This window comes from Ahaetulla prasina, chromosome 1 (genome assembly GCF_028640845.1).
Source record: "Ahaetulla prasina isolate Xishuangbanna chromosome 1, ASM2864084v1, whole genome shotgun sequence".
NCBI lineage: Eukaryota > Metazoa > Chordata > Lepidosauria > Squamata > Colubridae > Ahaetulla > Ahaetulla prasina.
In genome coordinates this window covers 154,491,436-154,510,017 of record NC_080539.1, presented here as the reverse complement: position 1 = coordinate 154,510,017, position 18,582 = coordinate 154,491,436, and the positions used below count along the sequence as shown (strand labels likewise).

General features: G+C 39.0%; 1 protein-coding gene and 1 non-coding gene across 6 annotated transcripts in view; both read right to left on the bottom strand.

The window, feature by feature from the left end:
• LPIN1 (lipin 1) overlaps positions 1-18,582 on the bottom strand; it is a 141,233-nt gene that overhangs the window by 76,660 nt on the left and 45,991 nt on the right. For all 5 annotated transcript variants that reach the window (XR_009154644.1, XR_009154643.1, XM_058178647.1 and 2 more), the window contains exon 2: positions 12,563-12,619. Coding sequence is in view for 3 of the 5 variants with exons in the window: in XM_058178647.1 (XP_058034630.1) it covers positions 12,563-12,619 (57 nt within the window). In the remaining 2 variants the exon portion in view is untranslated. The remainder of the gene's footprint in view (positions 1-12,562; positions 12,620-18,582) is intronic.
• On the bottom strand, positions 12,006-12,191 carry LOC131189416 (U2 spliceosomal RNA). Its single transcript, XR_009153027.1, has one exon. It is a non-coding gene; the product is annotated as a U2 spliceosomal RNA (small nuclear RNA).

Genomic DNA, 18,582 nt, shown 5'->3' with positions numbered 1-18,582 from the left:
AACAAACTTGATCTTCTTTTTCAAAATGTTCTGCATAATCCACCATATTTTAATCCAAAAGGCTTTAACTTTTTTGCAAGTCCACCATATATGATAATAGGTAGCATCCTCACAATCACATCTCCAACATTTTGCTTTCACATTTGGATACATACATGACAGTTTTTTAGGATCTAAATGCCATCTATAAAACATTTTATAAAAATTTTCTCTTAAATTTTGTGCTTGCGTAAATTTAACATTCCTCACCCAAATTTTTCCCCATGTTTCTAACATTATAGGTTGTTGAAAATTTTGTGCCCATTTTACCATACAATCTTTAACCAACTCCATTTCTGAATCAATTTCAACCAATACATTATATAATCTCTTTATATGCTGTTGACCTTGATCTTTTATTTGTTTTACCAAGTTATCATCACTTTGCCTTATACCAATTTTCTGATCTATTTTCCATCTAGATTGCAATTGTCCATACTGGAACCATGTATAATTTCTCCCTTCATCCCTCAATTTCTCCCTAGATTTTAACTGTAATTCCCCTTTTCCATAGTCAAAAGCTCTTTGTAAGTGATAACTTCCATTTTTGTAATATATTTATATTCTCTATCATATGTCTGGGGATTGTCCATATTGGTATCTTTCCATCTAACTTATATTGATATTTTTTTCAAACCCTCAACAAAGCACTTCTGACCATATTATTCTTAAATGTCTTATCAATTTTCTTGTCATATATTACATATGCATGCCATCCATATAACAAACCATAACCTTCTATATTCAAAACCCTTTCCTCTGTTAAATTAATCCAATCAGAAATTAAAGCTAAAACAACTGCATCATAGTACAATTTCAAGTTAGGCATTTTTAAACCTCCTCTTTCCCTAACGTCTTGCATTATTTTTAACTTTATTCTCGGTTTTTTACCCTTCCATACAAAATTACTAATCCCTTTTTGCCATTCTGTAAATTTGCATCTTTCTTCAATATTGGAATCATTTGAAACAAAAATAAAAATCTAGGCAAAACATTCATTTTTATAGCTCTGGCAGCGGAAATCTTGAGTAGTTTGGAGAACCAGCAAATACCACCTTTGGCTGGCCCCAGAGTGGGGTGGGAATGGAGAATTTGCAATATCTTTCCCCCAGGAATGGGAAGGGAATGGGGATTTTGCAGTATCCTTCCCTTGCTGCGCGCACCAAGCAACACCACACCCACCAAGCCACACCCACAGAACAGGTAGTAAAAAAAATTGAATTTCACCATTGGGTGCTTCAAATGTTAACTTCAAATTAAGTTAACAAGTGTGCCCAAAACTCCAACTCCCATGAAATTGAAATTTGGCAAATTTTGCAAAACATTTTATGACATAAAATTATCATAAACAGCATTTTTATGACATAATACAAAATACTTTAAAATATTTGCTGTGATCAATTCCTGGTGTTTGATTGTGTTATATCTTCCTAAATTTTTAAGAACTATTCAAATATATGAGAAGCTCTACCATTGTTAAAAGTATTGAGGTATCTGGAAACGAAATTGTCTAGTAAATAAATAAAATCCAGACTAGGAGGAAACATTTTAAAGCCATTGCAATGTCTCAGAAACATTACTGAAAATTCCTTTTCCTTTAATGTCTTCCATTTCAACCAACTATTACAAGGCTGTGTTAATTCCTGACCTGAATATATCTCCTAGGAATACCATTTAATTTACTTGGATACCCCAGTTTGACTTACTTAAAGATACATTTACTTATACCTTTAACACCAATTCAAGAACAGTTGAAGTGGTTTTTTTGGAAAAGAGAGTGGTTGTCAGTTCCTATATTATAGTAGTTTGGAAGCAGGGCTTACTTAGTTTAGTAGGATTCACTTCCAAGGAGGTATTGATTGGATATTGGTCCTTATTCAGATCATTCGTAACAACTTGGTTGTCACTTATCTTTTTTTATTTATGTACTTGGGATACAGTGAAAATAAAATGTACAAAGATTTTGACACTGCCTATAGTATGTTTTACCCAACCTTACTTACCGCAAAAAAATCTATATTTGTGTTCAAAACCACCCATCAATTATCTTTTGAGTTCTTGTTGCACTGATAATAGCACAATCATATTTTCAAAGAATCTAAGCCACAAAGATTAGAAACACAATTTCAAGCCTACTACTTCTGAGAGTGCAGATCTTATGCCAGTTTTTGATATAATCATATGTACATCAATCAATAATTCAGTTCAATTTATTGAGGTGAAAGACAAGTACAGATACTAGATAAAATGTAAGTCAGAGTTAAAAGATGCCTGCAAAATAATCCTTAACTATATGTGAAACCCAGGATGCAGCCTATGTTAAATTAAATTTTAATGTAAACACTAAAATTATATTGTGTGATATATTTAAAATTATAACAAAGAATAGCTATCTATTAATATAACCAAAGTGGTAATACCTAACATTTAAATGAATTATAGTTACAGGGGTCCTATATACACATTTCTCTGAAAATATACCATAGAATTCAGTGGGAATTTAGAGTCCTAAATAAATGTCCAGAATTCATTAAGAGATTGATAGGATACATCCGGACAGTAGGTTTAACATGCTTTTTGCCTATAAGGCTGCACAAAATTATGCTCAGATAATTTGTTCTCTCCAGATATTTTACCTCTGCCTCAGAAATAAGTTTCTAGATCAAGGAGAAATGGGGAACATATATGACCCGCTTCAAAGCTTAGAAGCCAACGAACTCCAGGATCCTGATAACCGCAAACGGGCTTACTTCCAAGCCATTGCGGGCCGGAGGTAATCGAGATTGCGAAGCCCTGGCAGAGCCAACGCCGATACAATCGGTATCGTGGCCGACTCTGCAGACTTTGCTGAAGAACCATTTCGCACCGACGCCGCCCAAATACGCAGCGGTTTGAATTGGAGAACGAGACAGATGGAGGGCAGTCCATCGTGACTACATGGCCGCTTTAAGAAGAGCGCCCAAGACCGCGGATACCGAGACTTCAAGTGCTACTCGAGCAACTCATCCGAGGGGTCAAGGACATCGCCACGGCGACGACTGCTAGCCAGGAGCAACCTGACATTAGCCACCGCCTGGACGAGGCCAGAGCACGAAATGTCTACTAAAGCAGCAGAGACTCTGCAAAAGCCTCTTCAATCCAAGGCGAAGAAAGCCAACGCCAGTACACCAGGAGGAGATTCAGTCCGAATCAAGGTGAGGGCGAGGATGAGGAAGGGTCTGCCGGACCGAGAAACGCGACACTGAGGACGTGAAGCTGCGGAGGGCAGCATCAGCGCCAACGCTGCAGGTTTAAAGACGCAACATGCCGGGCGGTGTGGAAGAAAGGACACTTAGCTCAGGTTTGCAGAGCGCCCAACCTTCCTACCGAAAATTCAAATCAATCAAAACGCTGGAACCGGAAAGGCGGCCCGCGATTGGTTCAAACAAGAAAGGCGCCAAGTCTAACCAAACGACTGTCATTATAGGCCGCTACCAACCAAAGTGGAAAAGAAGATTTTCACAAAGCCCAAGATCGAGGAGTACGGTGCAGGCTTGAAGTGACACGGATCAGCGATCACCATCATGTCCTGGGACACCCTGGCGGTCGCTGCCGTCCGTCGCAAGCGCCATCTGCAAGCACAGCGGCTACGAGTGCACGACTACCAGGGAATCGATCCCTGTTCGAGGGACCACCTCCGTCCGAGTCGAGTACGGCCCTCACAAAAGACCCTGCCCATCACGATCGCCGAAGGAACTCTGCCCAGTCTGTTGGGACTAGACTGGTTTCGTGCCCTGGGCATGGGAGTGACTGGCATCTACAGAAGTGACTGCAATTTGAAAGACATTCTCTTTAACGAGTTCAAGATGTCTTCAAGGACTGCCTGGGCAAGTACAAGGGGACCCCTATTTCCTTCAACTTAGACCCCAGGTAGCCCCCATTAGGCTTAAGGCGAGGAGAGTCCTTTGCCCTAAAACCAAAATTGATAAGGAGCTGGACAAGCTCATAAATCAGGGGTTTTGGTGCCAGTCGATCACGCAAAGTGGAGACGCCAATCGTCACCCCCATCAAATCGGACGGGTCAATTAGAATTTGCGCTGACTACAAGGCGACGCTTAACAAAGCCTTACAGAAAAGCTGCCATCGGGTTCCGTAGTGCAACATTTATTGCACTCTTGGGGCAAGGCAAGTCTTTGCAGTTAGACTTGGCCCAAGCCTACCAACAACTGCCAGTAGACGCCCGCACAGCAAGCCCAAACGATTGTGACGCACAGGGGGCATTCAAGTGCACCCGATTGCAATTTGGGGTTAGTGTGGCACCAGGGCTGTTCCAAAACCTGATGGAACGACTACTGCAAGGGCTCCCAGGGTAGTTCCTACTGATGATGTCCTAATTTCAGGGAAAACATGGAGGAATTGGGGAGCGTTAAGAAAGGTCTTGAGCATTTTCCGACAGCCGGATTAAAAGTCAAGACAAATAAATGTCAGATAGGGGTCGAATCGGTCGATTTCTTGGCCACCGGATAGACAAGAAAGGAATTCACCCTACTGAGAGCAAAGTTAAGGCAATTAGGAAGGCTCCAGCGCCCAAAAACAAAGCAGAGCTGCAGGCATTCCTGGATTGGTTAATTTTACGGTCTTTTAAAGAACAAAGCAACTGCTATGGAACCGCTGCATAGGCTCTTAGGGAAAAATACTGTTTGGTCTTGGGGAAAGTCAGAGAATAGGGCTTTTGAAGCAGTCAAGAACCTGCTCTCAAGTGATAGCCTGCTCATCCAATATCACGACTCACTACCCCTAGTGCTGGTTTGCGCGCCCCTTATGGGGTGGGGCTGTACTCAGCCATAGACTTCCAAACGGCACAGAAGCCCCTATAGTTTCTACTCTAGAACGATGTCCTCCCCAGAGAGGAACTACAGCCAATTAGACAAAGAAGCATTAGCCATTGTATCAGGGTCAAAAATTCCATGAGTATGTCTTTGGGCGGAATTTTGAAATCGTGACTGACCACAGACCGTTACTGGGATTACTGGCTGGCGATCGCCAACGCCTGTGGCACTTTCGCCACGCTTGACTCGATGGACTATATTTTAGCCGCACTCATACAAGCTGCAGCATCGACCGGGAAAGAAGTGGGCATGCAGACGATTGAGCCGATGCCCACTGCCAGGGCGATCAAGACCCCACTCCGGGACACCCATCCTCCTTATTGACTCGTTGGACTCTGGCCCAGTCATTCGTAACAACTTGGTTGTCACTTATCTTTTTTTATTTATGTACTTGGGATACAGTGAAAATAAAATGTACAAAGATTTTGACACTGCCTATAGTATGTTTTACCCAACCTTACTTACCACAAAAAAATCTATATTTGTGTTCAAAACCACCCATCAATTATCTTTTGAGTTCTTGTTGCACTGATAATAGCACAATCATATTTTCAAAGAATCTAAGCCACAAAGATTAGAAACACAATTTCAAGCCTACTACTTCTGAGAGTGCAGATCTTATGCCAGTTTTTGATATAATCATATGTACATCAATCAATAATTCAGTTCAATTTATTGAGGTGAAAGACAAGTACAGATACTAGATAAAATGTAAGTCAGAGTTAAAAGATGCCTGCAAAATAATCCTTAACTATATGTGAAACCCAGGATGCAGCCTATGTTAAATTAAATTTTAATGTAAACACTAAAATTATATTGTGTGATATATTTAAAATTATAACAAAGAATAGCTATCTATTAATATAACCAAAGTGGTAATACCTAACATTTAAATGAATTATAGTTACAGGGGTCCTATGTACACATTTCTCTGAAAATATACCATAGAATTCAGTGGGAATTTAGAGTCCTAAATAAATGTCCAGAATTCATTAAGAGATTGATAGGATACATCCGGACAGTAGGTTTAACATGCTTTTTGCCCATAAGGCTGCACAAAATTATGCTCGTATAATTTGTTCTCTCCAGATATTTTACCTCTGCCTCAGAAATAAGTTTCTAGATCTATGGACTTCATTCTTGTTCTTGGATATCTCTTTGATATACTGTGCTCAAAAGGAGTTGATTCAGGGAAGCTCTGCATTTCAGAGAGCACCCCTCTGCCATGCAAGGTGTTTATCAGTTGTGTCATTTGTTTATACCTGTCTAGAGATCTTGCACAAGACCACTAGGCCTGTGTAGGTAAAGAGCTTTGCAAATAAGAATTTAGGCTTTCTTTTTCATTTTCTATAGTGCTTTTTTCCTATTCTTTTTCTCTTCAATTCAAAGTTTGTGTTGTTTGTATTCCGTTCACAGCTTCTTCAATAAAGTGTTATATATATAAGAAAGTAGATAAAGCTTTTAAGAATCATGTGTTGAGAATTTCTCTTCTGCGTGTCTGGAAAAAATATTATTATAAGTTAAATTACAAAATTCCTATATGGGCATGTCCTAGGCACGCAGTAGAGAATATAAATATAGAACAGGAACAAGAAATGATTACTTATAAAGATCTTTTATACAATGAGAGGGGAAATTTACAACTAAAATCTTTGGATACATTAAAAGAAGAAGGGAGGAATTATACTTGGTTTCAATATGGACAGTTAAAGGCTAGATGGAAAGAAGATCAGAAAATTGGTATCATTCAAAATGAAGAAAATTTGGTTAAACAAATTAGAAATCAAACTCAGGGGCATATAAAGAGATTGTATACTGTGTTGATAGAAATAGATTCTGAAAGAGATTTAATAAAGGATTGTATGATAAAATGGGCACAGAATATTCAAGAACCAATAATGTTGGAAACATGGGAAAAATTTGGGTTAGAAATGTTAAATTTACGCAAGCGCAGAATTTAAGGGAAAAATTTTATAAGATGTTTTATAGATGGCATTTAGATCCTAAGAAAATTATCATGTATGTATCCAGATATGCAAGCGAAATGTTGAGATGTAATTGTGATGATGCTACATATTTTCATGTATGGTGGACTTGTAAGAAAATTAAGTCTTTCTGGATAAGAATCTGGTGGATAATGCAGAATGTTTTGATGAAGAAGATAAAGTTCCAACCGCAATATTTGCTTTTGGGAATAACAACGGACAGTACAGTGTTTGTGACTAAGATGATTTTGCACTTAATAACAGCAGCACGACTGTTGATTGGACAATATTGGAAGAAAAAAGAATTACCCACAATAGAAGAATGGATATTGAAAGTTATTAACTTGGCTGAGATGGCTAAAATCTCAGCCTTCTTGAAAGATAGTACTCAAGAAAAATATTTAAATGAATGGAAGAACTGGATTGATTATATTCAAAATAGATATCAGATTAAGAAATTTCGGATTGCTTTTGAATGAAGGATGTTATTTTTGATTTTAATGGAAGAAGTCAGGTTATGAGAGAGAAAATTATAATTGTGTTAGATTTTAAAAATTTAATGTATGACTGTTTTGTTTAAGGAACTATACCTTGTGTTTGCTCCGAAGTCCGGGGGAGGGGTTTAGGAGGAGGGGAGGGGAAAAATTTAATTGTTGTAAAACTATTTTAATTAAAAAAAAAAAAATAAAGTGTTTTATATATATATATATATATATATATATATATATATATATATATATATATATACTGAGATTTTTGCGGGTATTTGTATGTAGGTCTTTGGTTATTCGGGATTTCTCCCGTGTAAAATTGGAAGTGCCTTAGCGACGTTTCGACAAAGTCTCATTCGTCATCTTCAGGCTTCAGCTTCGTGCTTCTGGGAGCCATGTTCTAGGACTCCTAGAAGCACGAAGCTGATAACACCAGCCTGAAGATGACGAATGAGACTTTGTCAAAATGTCGCCAAGACACTTCCAATTTTACGTGGGAGAAAACCCGAATAACCAAAGACCTATACACACACACACACACACACACACACACACACACACACACACACATATATACATACATACATACAGGTTTTGGTATGTTCGGGTTTTTTCCCGTGTAAGGTTGAAAGTATTTAGGCAACTTTTCGACGATGTCTTACTCATCATCTTCAGGCTGGAGTTTTTGGTTTTGTTCTTATGTGAGCAAATCTTTGCTCACATAAGAATAAATAAATAAAAATAAGCAAAAAACCCAAACATACCAAAACATGCATACATATACCCGCAAAAACCTATGAAAACATATATATATATTGTAGCATGTTACTTATTTGCCTTAAGATTTTAAAAGCCTATCCTAAAGTGGTAAGCAGGCATTTCCAGTATACTGTGCCCATAGTAACAATTGACAAGCAACAGGGGGGGGGGGATTTTTTTTTGTAAAACTTTTTGAATAAAAAAAAAAAAAGACAAGCAACAGGTATCTTCGCTACCTCTCACTTCCAAAGAATTAAAAACTATCTATAAGGTTCTTCCTTTCTTCTATCATTTTATCGTCACAGCAATCCTCAGGCATAGATTATACTGGCAGAAGATCAGTAGACAAGGTCACTCGGTGAGCTTCATTCTGAGTGAGTGTTTTACATAAGTCTCTTTCTGGTCCAGATCCAACCTTTTAAATAGCCTTGCAAATTTAAGATCAATAGAAACTTCACACAACACCACCCCAATTTCCTACTACCCATTCACATTCTCAAGAGTAAACCGGTTTAGCAAAAGAATACACAAGTCCTACCCAGAAATCTGTGGAAATAGTATCTGTATACATATTGGCTCCTCGGATGACCTCTTCGTTCTGCCTCCATTACCTCCACACTGTCTAATCTAAGTATGGCCAAGCAAACATTCCAAGAGGTTGTCATGTGGGTGTCACATTGCCACACTCCTTGCTCATTTGGGAGAAGAGGGAATGCTTCCTTTAGCATTGTCTAGGATAACGCTGTATGAGCATCCTCACACAATATTACTAACTAGATTGCTAGCCTTCTGGATGTTTGATTATCCTGGTTTATCAAGAGCTGTTAGCAGATTTTAAACTACCAGCCTTTACTTCAGACAAAAATAAAGCCTGCAGAAAGGTGACCTCTGGCCTCATGGTTTGAGAAAGGTGACCTCTGGCCTCATGGTTGGGTTGCACATTAAAATGGCTACTTTGCATATTTTCAATTTGAGACGCTGAAGAGCTGCTACCACTTAAAGGACACAGCACTAAATTAGGATTAATTTCCTATTTGAGTTCAAGAACTCAGAGACATCAGCCATTTCTTGCTATGCAAGTTTCATACTAGTTGACATTATTTTTATCTTAATGTTTAACATCCATCTGAATTGTTCAATGTCCATTTTTATTTTCACAATCTTTCCTTTTTTCCCCACTTTAAGCACTTTCTGTATATCTGAAACTTAGTATTTTGGTCTGTTTTGATTCTTGAGTCTTCACTTTTGCCTTTCTTACAATGTAGTCTCTGTGTAAATTAAACATAGAGAAAATATTCCCTGCTTGTTTCATTCCCCTTCTTATTCCAAACTGTTCTGTTTTTCCAAATTCAACCCTTATGTCTTATTCATTGCAAAGTTTCCTCAGAAAAATAAATACAATATGATATTAAAGTTCTGTCTTTCCAAATCCAATTTCGCATAAGTGAATCCGGATTGCAGTTAGTCTCCTATTTTGACAGCCTGTTCTAATCTCTTACTATTTTAAAAGCCTATCCTAAAGTGGTAAGCAGGCATTTCAGTATACTGTGCCCATAGTAACAATTGACAAGCAACAGGGGGATTTTTTTGTAAAACTTTTGAATAAAAAAAAAAGACAAGCAACAGGTATCTTCGCCACCTCTCACTTCCAAAGAATTAAAACTATCTATAAGGTTCTTCCTTTCTTCTATCATTTTATCGTCACAGCAATCCTCAGGCATAGATTATACTGGCAGAAGATCAGTAGACAAGGTCACTGGTGAGCTTCATTCTGAGTGAGTGTTTTACATAAGTCTCTTCAGTCCAGATCCAACCTTTTAAATAGCCTTGCTTCAATAGAAACTTCACAACACCACCCCAATTTCCTACTACCCATTCACATTCTCAAGAGTAAACCGGTTTAGCAAAAGAATACACAAGTCCTACCCAGAAATAGTATCTGTATACATATTGGCTCCTCGGATGACCTCTTCGTTCTGCCTCCATTACCTCCACACTGTCTAATCTAAGTATGGCCAAGCAAACATTCCAAGAGGTTGTCATGTGGGTGTCACATTGCCACACTCCTTGCTCATTTGGGAGAAGAGGGAATGCTTCCTTTAGCATTGTCTAGGATAACGCTGTATGAGCATCCTCACACAATATTACTAACTAGATTGCTAGCCTTCTGGATGTTTGATTATCCTGGTTTATCAAGAGCTGTTAGCAGATTTTAAAAACTTTACTTCAGACAAAATAAAGCCTGCAGAAAGGTGACCTCTGGCCTCATGGTTTGAGAAAGGTGACCTCTGGCCTCATGGTTGGGTTGCACATTAAAATGGCTACTTTGCATATTTTCAATTTGAGACGCTGAAGAGCTGCTACCACTTAAAGGACACAGCACTAAATTAGGATTAATTTCCTATTTGAGTTCAAGAACTCAGAGACATCAGCCATTTCTTGCTATGCAAGTTTCATACTAGTTGACATTATTTTTATCTTAATGTTTAACATCCATCTGAATTGTTCAATGTCCATTTTTATTTTCACAATCTTTCCTTTTTTCCCCACTTTAAGCACTTTCTGTATATCTGAAACTTAGTATTTTGGTCTGTTTTGATTCTTGAGTCTTCACTTTTGCCTTTCTTACAATGTAGTCTGTGTAAATTAAACATAGAGAAAATATTCCCTGCTTGTTTCATTCCCCTTCTTATTCCAAACTGTTCTGTTTTTCCAAATTCAACCCTTATGTCTTATTCATTGCAAAGTTTCCTCAGAAAAATAAATACAATATGATATTAAAGTTCTGTCTTTCCAAATCCAATTTCGCATAAGTGAATCCGGATTGCAGTTAGTCTCCTATTTTGACAGCCTGTTCTAATCTCTTACTATTTTAAGCAAGAGCGTTCAATTTCAGTTACTATTCATTTACCGCTGCTATTAAAGGAATGGGCGTTTTGTCTGAATCTCCACTCCATCAAGTCTCTATTCATAAAGAAGACTGCTAAATCCTGTGAGATTTCAGTAATGATGGTGTGCGTGAGGAGATCTTATAGAAGTCCAGCAAAGATTTGGCAGCCATATATTGGGTGAAATATGGGGCAAAGTACTTTTTCAATATTGAAGATGAAGAATTATTACTGGTACTAAACAATGATGGTCAAAAGTTACTTATGAGATCCAGTGTGGCACCACTGTTAAGATAATAGGCCCACATTTAACTCCACTTTTAAACATGGAAATTTACTGGGTGATTTTCCGGTAGTTATTTTGTCTTAGCTCAACCTACCTCAAGGGTTGCTGTTGTGGAGATAAAACAAGCCAGTTTTATTCCAACCCTTTTGAGTTTTTAGGAAAAAAACAGAGTATAAACCAAAGAAATGAAACTACTTTTGCTTGCTGATAATTCTCTTTCGGTACCTTGTAATATAAATCTTCACATATAACTTAAAGCCTGATCCAGAAGATTCTTTCAAAATATTATTGTTGATTTCTAATCTTTTAAGACAGGCACAAATCTACTGACATATATTTTTTTTTCCTTTCTGATGTACACATCAGTATTTGTCCACTTCAACAATGTTACAATGTGTGGACCTCAACATCAGCTATGGACTGATCGACATAAATCTTTATGGCTGTACTTCAAGATGAAGTGTGTAACGTAAGAACAGATGTTGCTACTACCTTTTTGAAAGGCTTCATTTCTGAGCCATGACAAAACAATTGTGGTTGTGCTGATGAACTAATCAACCTGTACAGGAATCAAACCAGGTGACTAAGATGAATCATTTAGATAACTTTGACCTATTGAAGGAGAAGGAGACTGTGAGACTCATGGTTTTCTCAATGTGATTTTCAGATTTTAATCTCCCTTGTTTATGAATGTGTCATGATGACATTGCAGGACAAGTTGTGAGATGTTTTGTGGAAATCAGGACACTCCAGGCATGATGAGTATGGTAAAATCCTTCCACCATGACTTTTTGAATATCTGCATTTGAAGTCAGATATTAAAGTGATAGGAATAGATACTACACATGATCTTAGCCAAAAGGCCAAGAAATGAGAAGAGGCAGTCAGTGGCTCAACAGTTAAGATCCCAGGCTTGTCGGATGGAAAGCTGGCAGCCCAGGTTCAAGATCCGAGTGCCACACGACAGGGTGAGCTCCTGTCCTCGCCCCAGCTCCTGCCAACCTAACATTTTGAAAATATGTAAATGTAAGTAGATAAATAGGTACCATTTCAGTGGGAAGGTTAACCGTATTCCATGATGTCATGCTGGGCAATGCTGGTGCAATGGCCTTGAAACGGAGATGAGCATCACCCCTTATAGTCAGCAACAATTAGTGGAGTAAAGTCCACAGGGACTTCTTTTCTTTTTCTTTTTTTTACGTAATTTTTTTTACGTAAATACAAATGTAAAAAAAAACATACTTACATTGACATTACGAGTCCAGACATCTCTGATCCAGCCAGGATCTTTCATCAATGGAATCTAAAATTCAAGATAAATATTTAATTAACACCATGTAGAAAATCCCCACCTTGAAGAATGAAATATTTTGAGAAATATTAAAAAGATAGAATTTCCCTAGATGAGAAATGGAGAAACATGTTTTTGGAGGCAGAAAGCAGCCCCCACTTTCCTTAATAGCCCACAACAGATGCCAGCAAGAGATAAAGAGCTTATTGAAAGAGGAAGATAAGTATCGAGATAACTCTGTTCATTGGCAAAGCAAATACTGCAGGCAGAAATCCATTCAAGACAGGATATTTTGAAATTCTCTGCAGCAAAGTCTGAACAAAGGCAGAATGGTAGAATTAGAAGCAAGCACCCTCACTCAATCCAAAATGGGACAAAAGCCATTAAGACACAATACGAACTGTTCAATACCCTTTCAGAACACAAGCCCCTTTATTGCACCATCCCAGAGCAGTTCAAACTTCACCTGGGAGCTCAGATAAACAATAAATCGGAGGTAAACCAGATTAGCTCAGACAAGCACCTAGGATTTGCATTTCCACTTTTGCTTATAGAACCAGCTATGACCCCTACATAACCCCTACATGACCCCATAGGAATCTGACAACAGCCAATAGAATACATTTTCTTGCACAGAAACAGGAAGCTCAAATACAAAGCCCAGAGAAGGTATTAAAAAAACACCCCACTCTCAACTCCATTTTATCAGATGCCCAAAATCACAACCCATGTGGATTGCTTCATCACTAAACCATCTTTCCAATCAGCCTCCATGTTTCCAGTGTCTTTCCCCCAGCTTGGAGCTGAACTAGATGGATATTTCTTCCCACAACCATAGTGACATAATAATTATTTAAAAGGGACGGCACTGTTATCAGTGGAAGTGTGAAGTTTTATATCTCTACCACAGCTACATCGGGTGGGCTGCTGGGGATTTACAGGGGTTCGGGAGAACCACTAGCTGAGATTCTCTGCAGTTCGAAGAATCCCCAAATCCCACTCCTGGCTGGCCATGCCCACCTCACCCCACCCCTCCCAGGAGTCCCCACACAGCCCGTTTTGGATGCAGGTAAATGTAGGGTGCATGTGGAGGCTCGGGGAGGGCATGAAACGGGCCTACCAGAAGTTCAGGAAGGCTGGAAACGGGCCCTTTTCTGGCCTCCAGAGGCCTTCCGGAGCCTGGGGAGGCTGTTTTTGCCCTCCCGGAGGCTCAAAAAAAGCTTCCGGAGCCCGGGGAGGGCAAAAACACACCCCTGCACCATGGTGCAGGAGGCCGACTAGGCCACGCCCACCATGGCCACACCCACCATGGCCATGCCCACTCAGCAACCGGGCAGAGAACCCCTTGAAAAATTTTTGAAGCCCACCCCTGAGCTACATGTGCACCTCTTTATTGAGTTCCTTGTGCAAATCCATTGAAGTAGATTTCCTGAGATGTCTGCCATACCTTTCAGCTCCTCTCTATGAGACCATTGAGTTGGTTGCAATTTTTTTCCCCAGTGAATTGTTGAATGGCTTTCTACTTGGAACTCCAGAGTCACCTTCAATATTGAACTGAAGGATCTTACTATTCAAAATATAGGGGCGGGGGCAGGGTGGAAACAAAATTGTCTCCTTTCTCTTTGCCCAATAAAGGTGTCCCACTGGATATATATTTTTTTTTTAAAAAAAGCAGTTTTGCTGATTTAAGATGGAGCAGCCCTATTTTGGCAATCTTCCATGTCTCTTGCAATCTCCTGTGCTTTTGAAAGTGATTTCTGAGAATTGGCAAATCAGTTGAGATGCTTTAGAAAGAAAAAAGAAATAGAAGCAATGCAACATCTGAAGTTTATCTACACATAATAATCCAGTACCATGACATATCTGCATAAGTATGGACCTGGGGTTTTATTTTTCCCTTGTGATAGTTCTATATTGACTGAGTCAGTACAGCTGACTATTTGTAACCTTCCAAGGTGGTTTTCTGCAGAGTTAATACTACAAATGTTTTTATATCACATGGATTGCCCTTTCATTTCACAGTGACCCCACCGCCACCCCGTGTAGCCAATGAGTCCTCAATATATGACTTTTAGATTCATATATTTTTATATAGCTATACTTTCTACATTCATGACATGTCTATCCATATCAGGGGTGGGTTTCTAAACCCCGTCGCTACCGGTTTTCTCATAGGCGTGCGCATGTTCGTGCACATGCGCAACACTTCTGTGCCTATGCAGAAGCGTTTGGTTGGGTGGGCGGAGCCTCCCGCCACCGCTACTACTGGTTCGCCCAATCCGAGGCGAACCGGTAGCAACCCACTACTGATCCATATGCTGGACATTGTTATCCATACTGTGTCAGCTACATTGTTTGCATGAAGAATAAAGTGTTATCTTACATCTTGTACTAAATAGAGATTGAATGTGTCCGACCCAAGAATCAAGTTACTTCAAGAAGCTTTTATTGTTGTTCACCTACAAATAGAATCTTGCCAGACTAAAGCACTTATCTACCTAACTATTAGATATCCTCAATAAACAACTAGAGGGTGTCGGCCTACACCATCTTCCTACATACCAAGGATTCTGCACTAAGTTATGTCTTTGGTCCCTGAGAAAGAACCACTCCCTCCTGCAACTCTGGATTACACCCCATCATAACTTTTGTAATAAAGTTCTGTTGATATCGAGAAGCTGAGTGTAGATGTGTATCAGTAGTTGGTTTCAATTTCGGTCGCTACCAGTTTGTTTGCGGGCATGCAGGCGCTCACGTGCATGTGCGACTCTTCTGCACTTGTGCAGAGATGTCCAGGTGGGTGGTCAGAGTCTCCTGCCGTCGCCGCTACCGGTTCGCCCGAACCAGGGAGGACCGGTAGCAACCCACCACTGATGTGTATGTTATTCTATACTATAAAATAGAGGAAATAAAATGAGCCTTTCTAAATTATAGAATAGAATGAATTCTGGTTAAAAGTGCCATTATCGATAACTTTTTGCAGAGGCTTCCAGGGCTGAATTACTTATTTATTACATATTTATTCCACCTATTATATTTATAAGTAACTCAGGGTACGTAATCCTCTTTTCTCCCCTTATTTTTCCCACAAGAACCCTGTGAGTTGAGCTGAGCTGAGAGAGAGTGTGACCGGCTCAAAGTCACCCAGCCAGCTTTCATACCTGAGGCAGAACTAGAACTCAAAATTTCCTAATTTCTAAGCCAGCACCTTAGCTATTACATACACAGTACATTGTTTTTTTAATATTGGTGTAACAGTTTCACAATCTTCGAGACATTTCCTAATCTATATTTAAAAATAAGAGCACAATGTGAGATTACTTCCTTAGTAGTGTACAGTACACTCAGGAAGTAATTTGATCTGAACATCCTTTAATTAACCATCCTACAGCAATACAGGACAGTATGAGAGACTACTGGGAGCCATTCTGCAGGACTATCAAGACTGTACTAAAATAAACAAGCTAAAATACTGAATTAGTATCAATAATTTGCAGAGACAGAAGTATCAATAGGTCACCATAATAGGCATGGGGCTTCCAGTCCTCCCCTTACTACCATTTGTTTAGGGACCATTCGAAGTTAAAACAGCTCTAAAAAAAAGTGACGTATAACCAGTTTTCCCACTTATGACTGTTGCAGTATTTCCATGATCAAAATTCAGTTGCCTGGCAACTGGCATGCATTTATGATAATTGCAGTGTCTTGAGGTCATGTCATCGCCATTTGTTGCTTTCCCAGGCAGCTTCTGACAAGCAAAACTAATGGGGTAAGCCAAATTCACTTAATGGCTGCATGATTTACTTAACAACTGCTGTGATTCACTTAATTAACTACGGTGGCAAAAAAGGTCATAAAATGGGGCAAAACTCACGTAACAATTGCCTTGCTTAGCAGCGGACACTTTGGGCTCAATTGTGGTTGTAAGTCAAGGACTATCTGTAATTGATAAAATAGGTCATCTGCTGGCTAGCTGGGGACTTTTAAATATTCTGCAAAGACAGCCATCGCCTCCTTTCCAGGGGAAGACAAACAAGGGGAAAGGAAGTGAAAAGGTTCTCAGAGAGCCTTGGCTGTGAAATATATATTTCTCTAACTAGGCCTAGAAATTGAAACCTGGCACGTACCTAGAAATCCGGGGGGGATTGAAAGCAGTAAGATAAATTTGGCAGGGAAAGTATAGACAGATGTGTAAAGGATTTCTTATTTCTTCTGGGTGCTGCTTGTGTTCTCGGGCGTAGCATTAATCTGTACTCTTCCTTCCTCTGTCCTCCTTTATTTTGCTTGCTCAAATTAATGATAATTAGTTTTAATAGGCAGTTCTCAGCCTCATGTATCTTAAAACAGATGACATACATTTTTAAAACAAATCCTTGGTTGCCTTCTTAAAATAAAGATCCTTTCTTTTCAGGTTAATCCAGCATTGGTCTTTTCTTAGTATCATACATTCCAAAACCCTCTGGGATTGGCTATTCTGATTAAAAGGGGAAAAAAATGGGCCATTTATTTGAAAACTTATTCTTGAGGAAAGCAGATTTCCAGTTTTCCCTGTTCAAGATCAGATCATCAGGAGTGCAATACTTTCACCCCGGGGAATACTGTACTTCTGAACTCAGTTGGGAGAATGTAAGGATAATGATTCAGGCATAGGTTTGACAAACTTGTATTTGTGACAGATACCTGCTGCATCTCTCCTATACTACAGTGGATTGTTTTGACAAATGAAACATTTTTCAGTCCTATTGATTTCATGCACAGACATTAAACAGCCCCTTAAATCGAACTAGGCTCCAGGTGTCCATTTTATTTTCATAACAATAAATCGAAATTGGTTTATCATTGCCTTCATAAGCAATGGGGGTTTTTTTCCCCCTCCCTCTCTCTTTTTCTCTCTTCCCAGTTTATTGCACTTTTTTTTTATGATTTCCCAAATAATAATCACATCCAATGCTGCTTTTCGGAATCAGCTAAGGTCAAGTAAGTGCTGCCATTTAGCAGATGCTTGGCCGATGAGTATATATTATTTAAATAAAACCAGTGAGCTGAGAATCAGTTTGATGTAGTGATTAAGACACCAGGCAAGAGTACAGGAGATTGTGAGTTCTAGTAGGCATAAAAAACCAGCTGGATGACTTTGGACCAGTCATTCTCTCTCAGAGCCGAGCCCTTATTGGGTTGTTGTTGTTGTGGGGATAATATTAGGAGGAAGGAGTATTGATATGTTTGCCACCTTGAGTTGTACATAAAAAAGGCAGAATAACAATCTAAAGAAAAAGCAACTGATCTAAGTCAAATTGTCATCTTAAAGTTAGCAGAGATGTCTTCATTATGATTTTACACGGCAAGCTCTGCCTCTCTTGGACATGTCCGTAGACAACTCTGAATGTGAGACATCCCATCTAGACTGAAGAATGAAAGGTGTAACATATACTGTATTCAGATCAGTACTAATGCCCCGATGGGTTGACATTCACTTTTACTTCCAATATTTTCTTACAACTTAGTACCAAGTTTATGTACTACTTGATTCATTGATTCTTTGCTTAGGCCTTCAAGTCAGTATTGATGTTTAGCAAGATAGACCTTCTCCAGGATGATCTGGACTTGCAGGGCTCCCAAAAGCCCACCAATCAATGTGGTAATTGACTCCATCAATCTTGTTGCAGGTCTTTCTCTTCTTCTGTTTTCTTCCATTTTTCCCAGCATTAAGGATCTCTCAAGGCAGCTAGGTCTTTGTTTAATGTGTACAAAATAAACATTTAACCTAGTCATTTGGGATTTCACTGAAGACTCTTGATTGATTTGTTCTATAATCCGTTTGCTTGTGTTCTTGGCTATCCATTGTATTCTCAGAAATCTTTTGTAATGCCAACTTCAAAATAAATTTAAATAACAGTGATTATAACAGTAATAGCTTCCATATTTTTTCTATCCAGTTTCTTCATTGCTTTCAAGAGTTGGCCCATACCAATTTA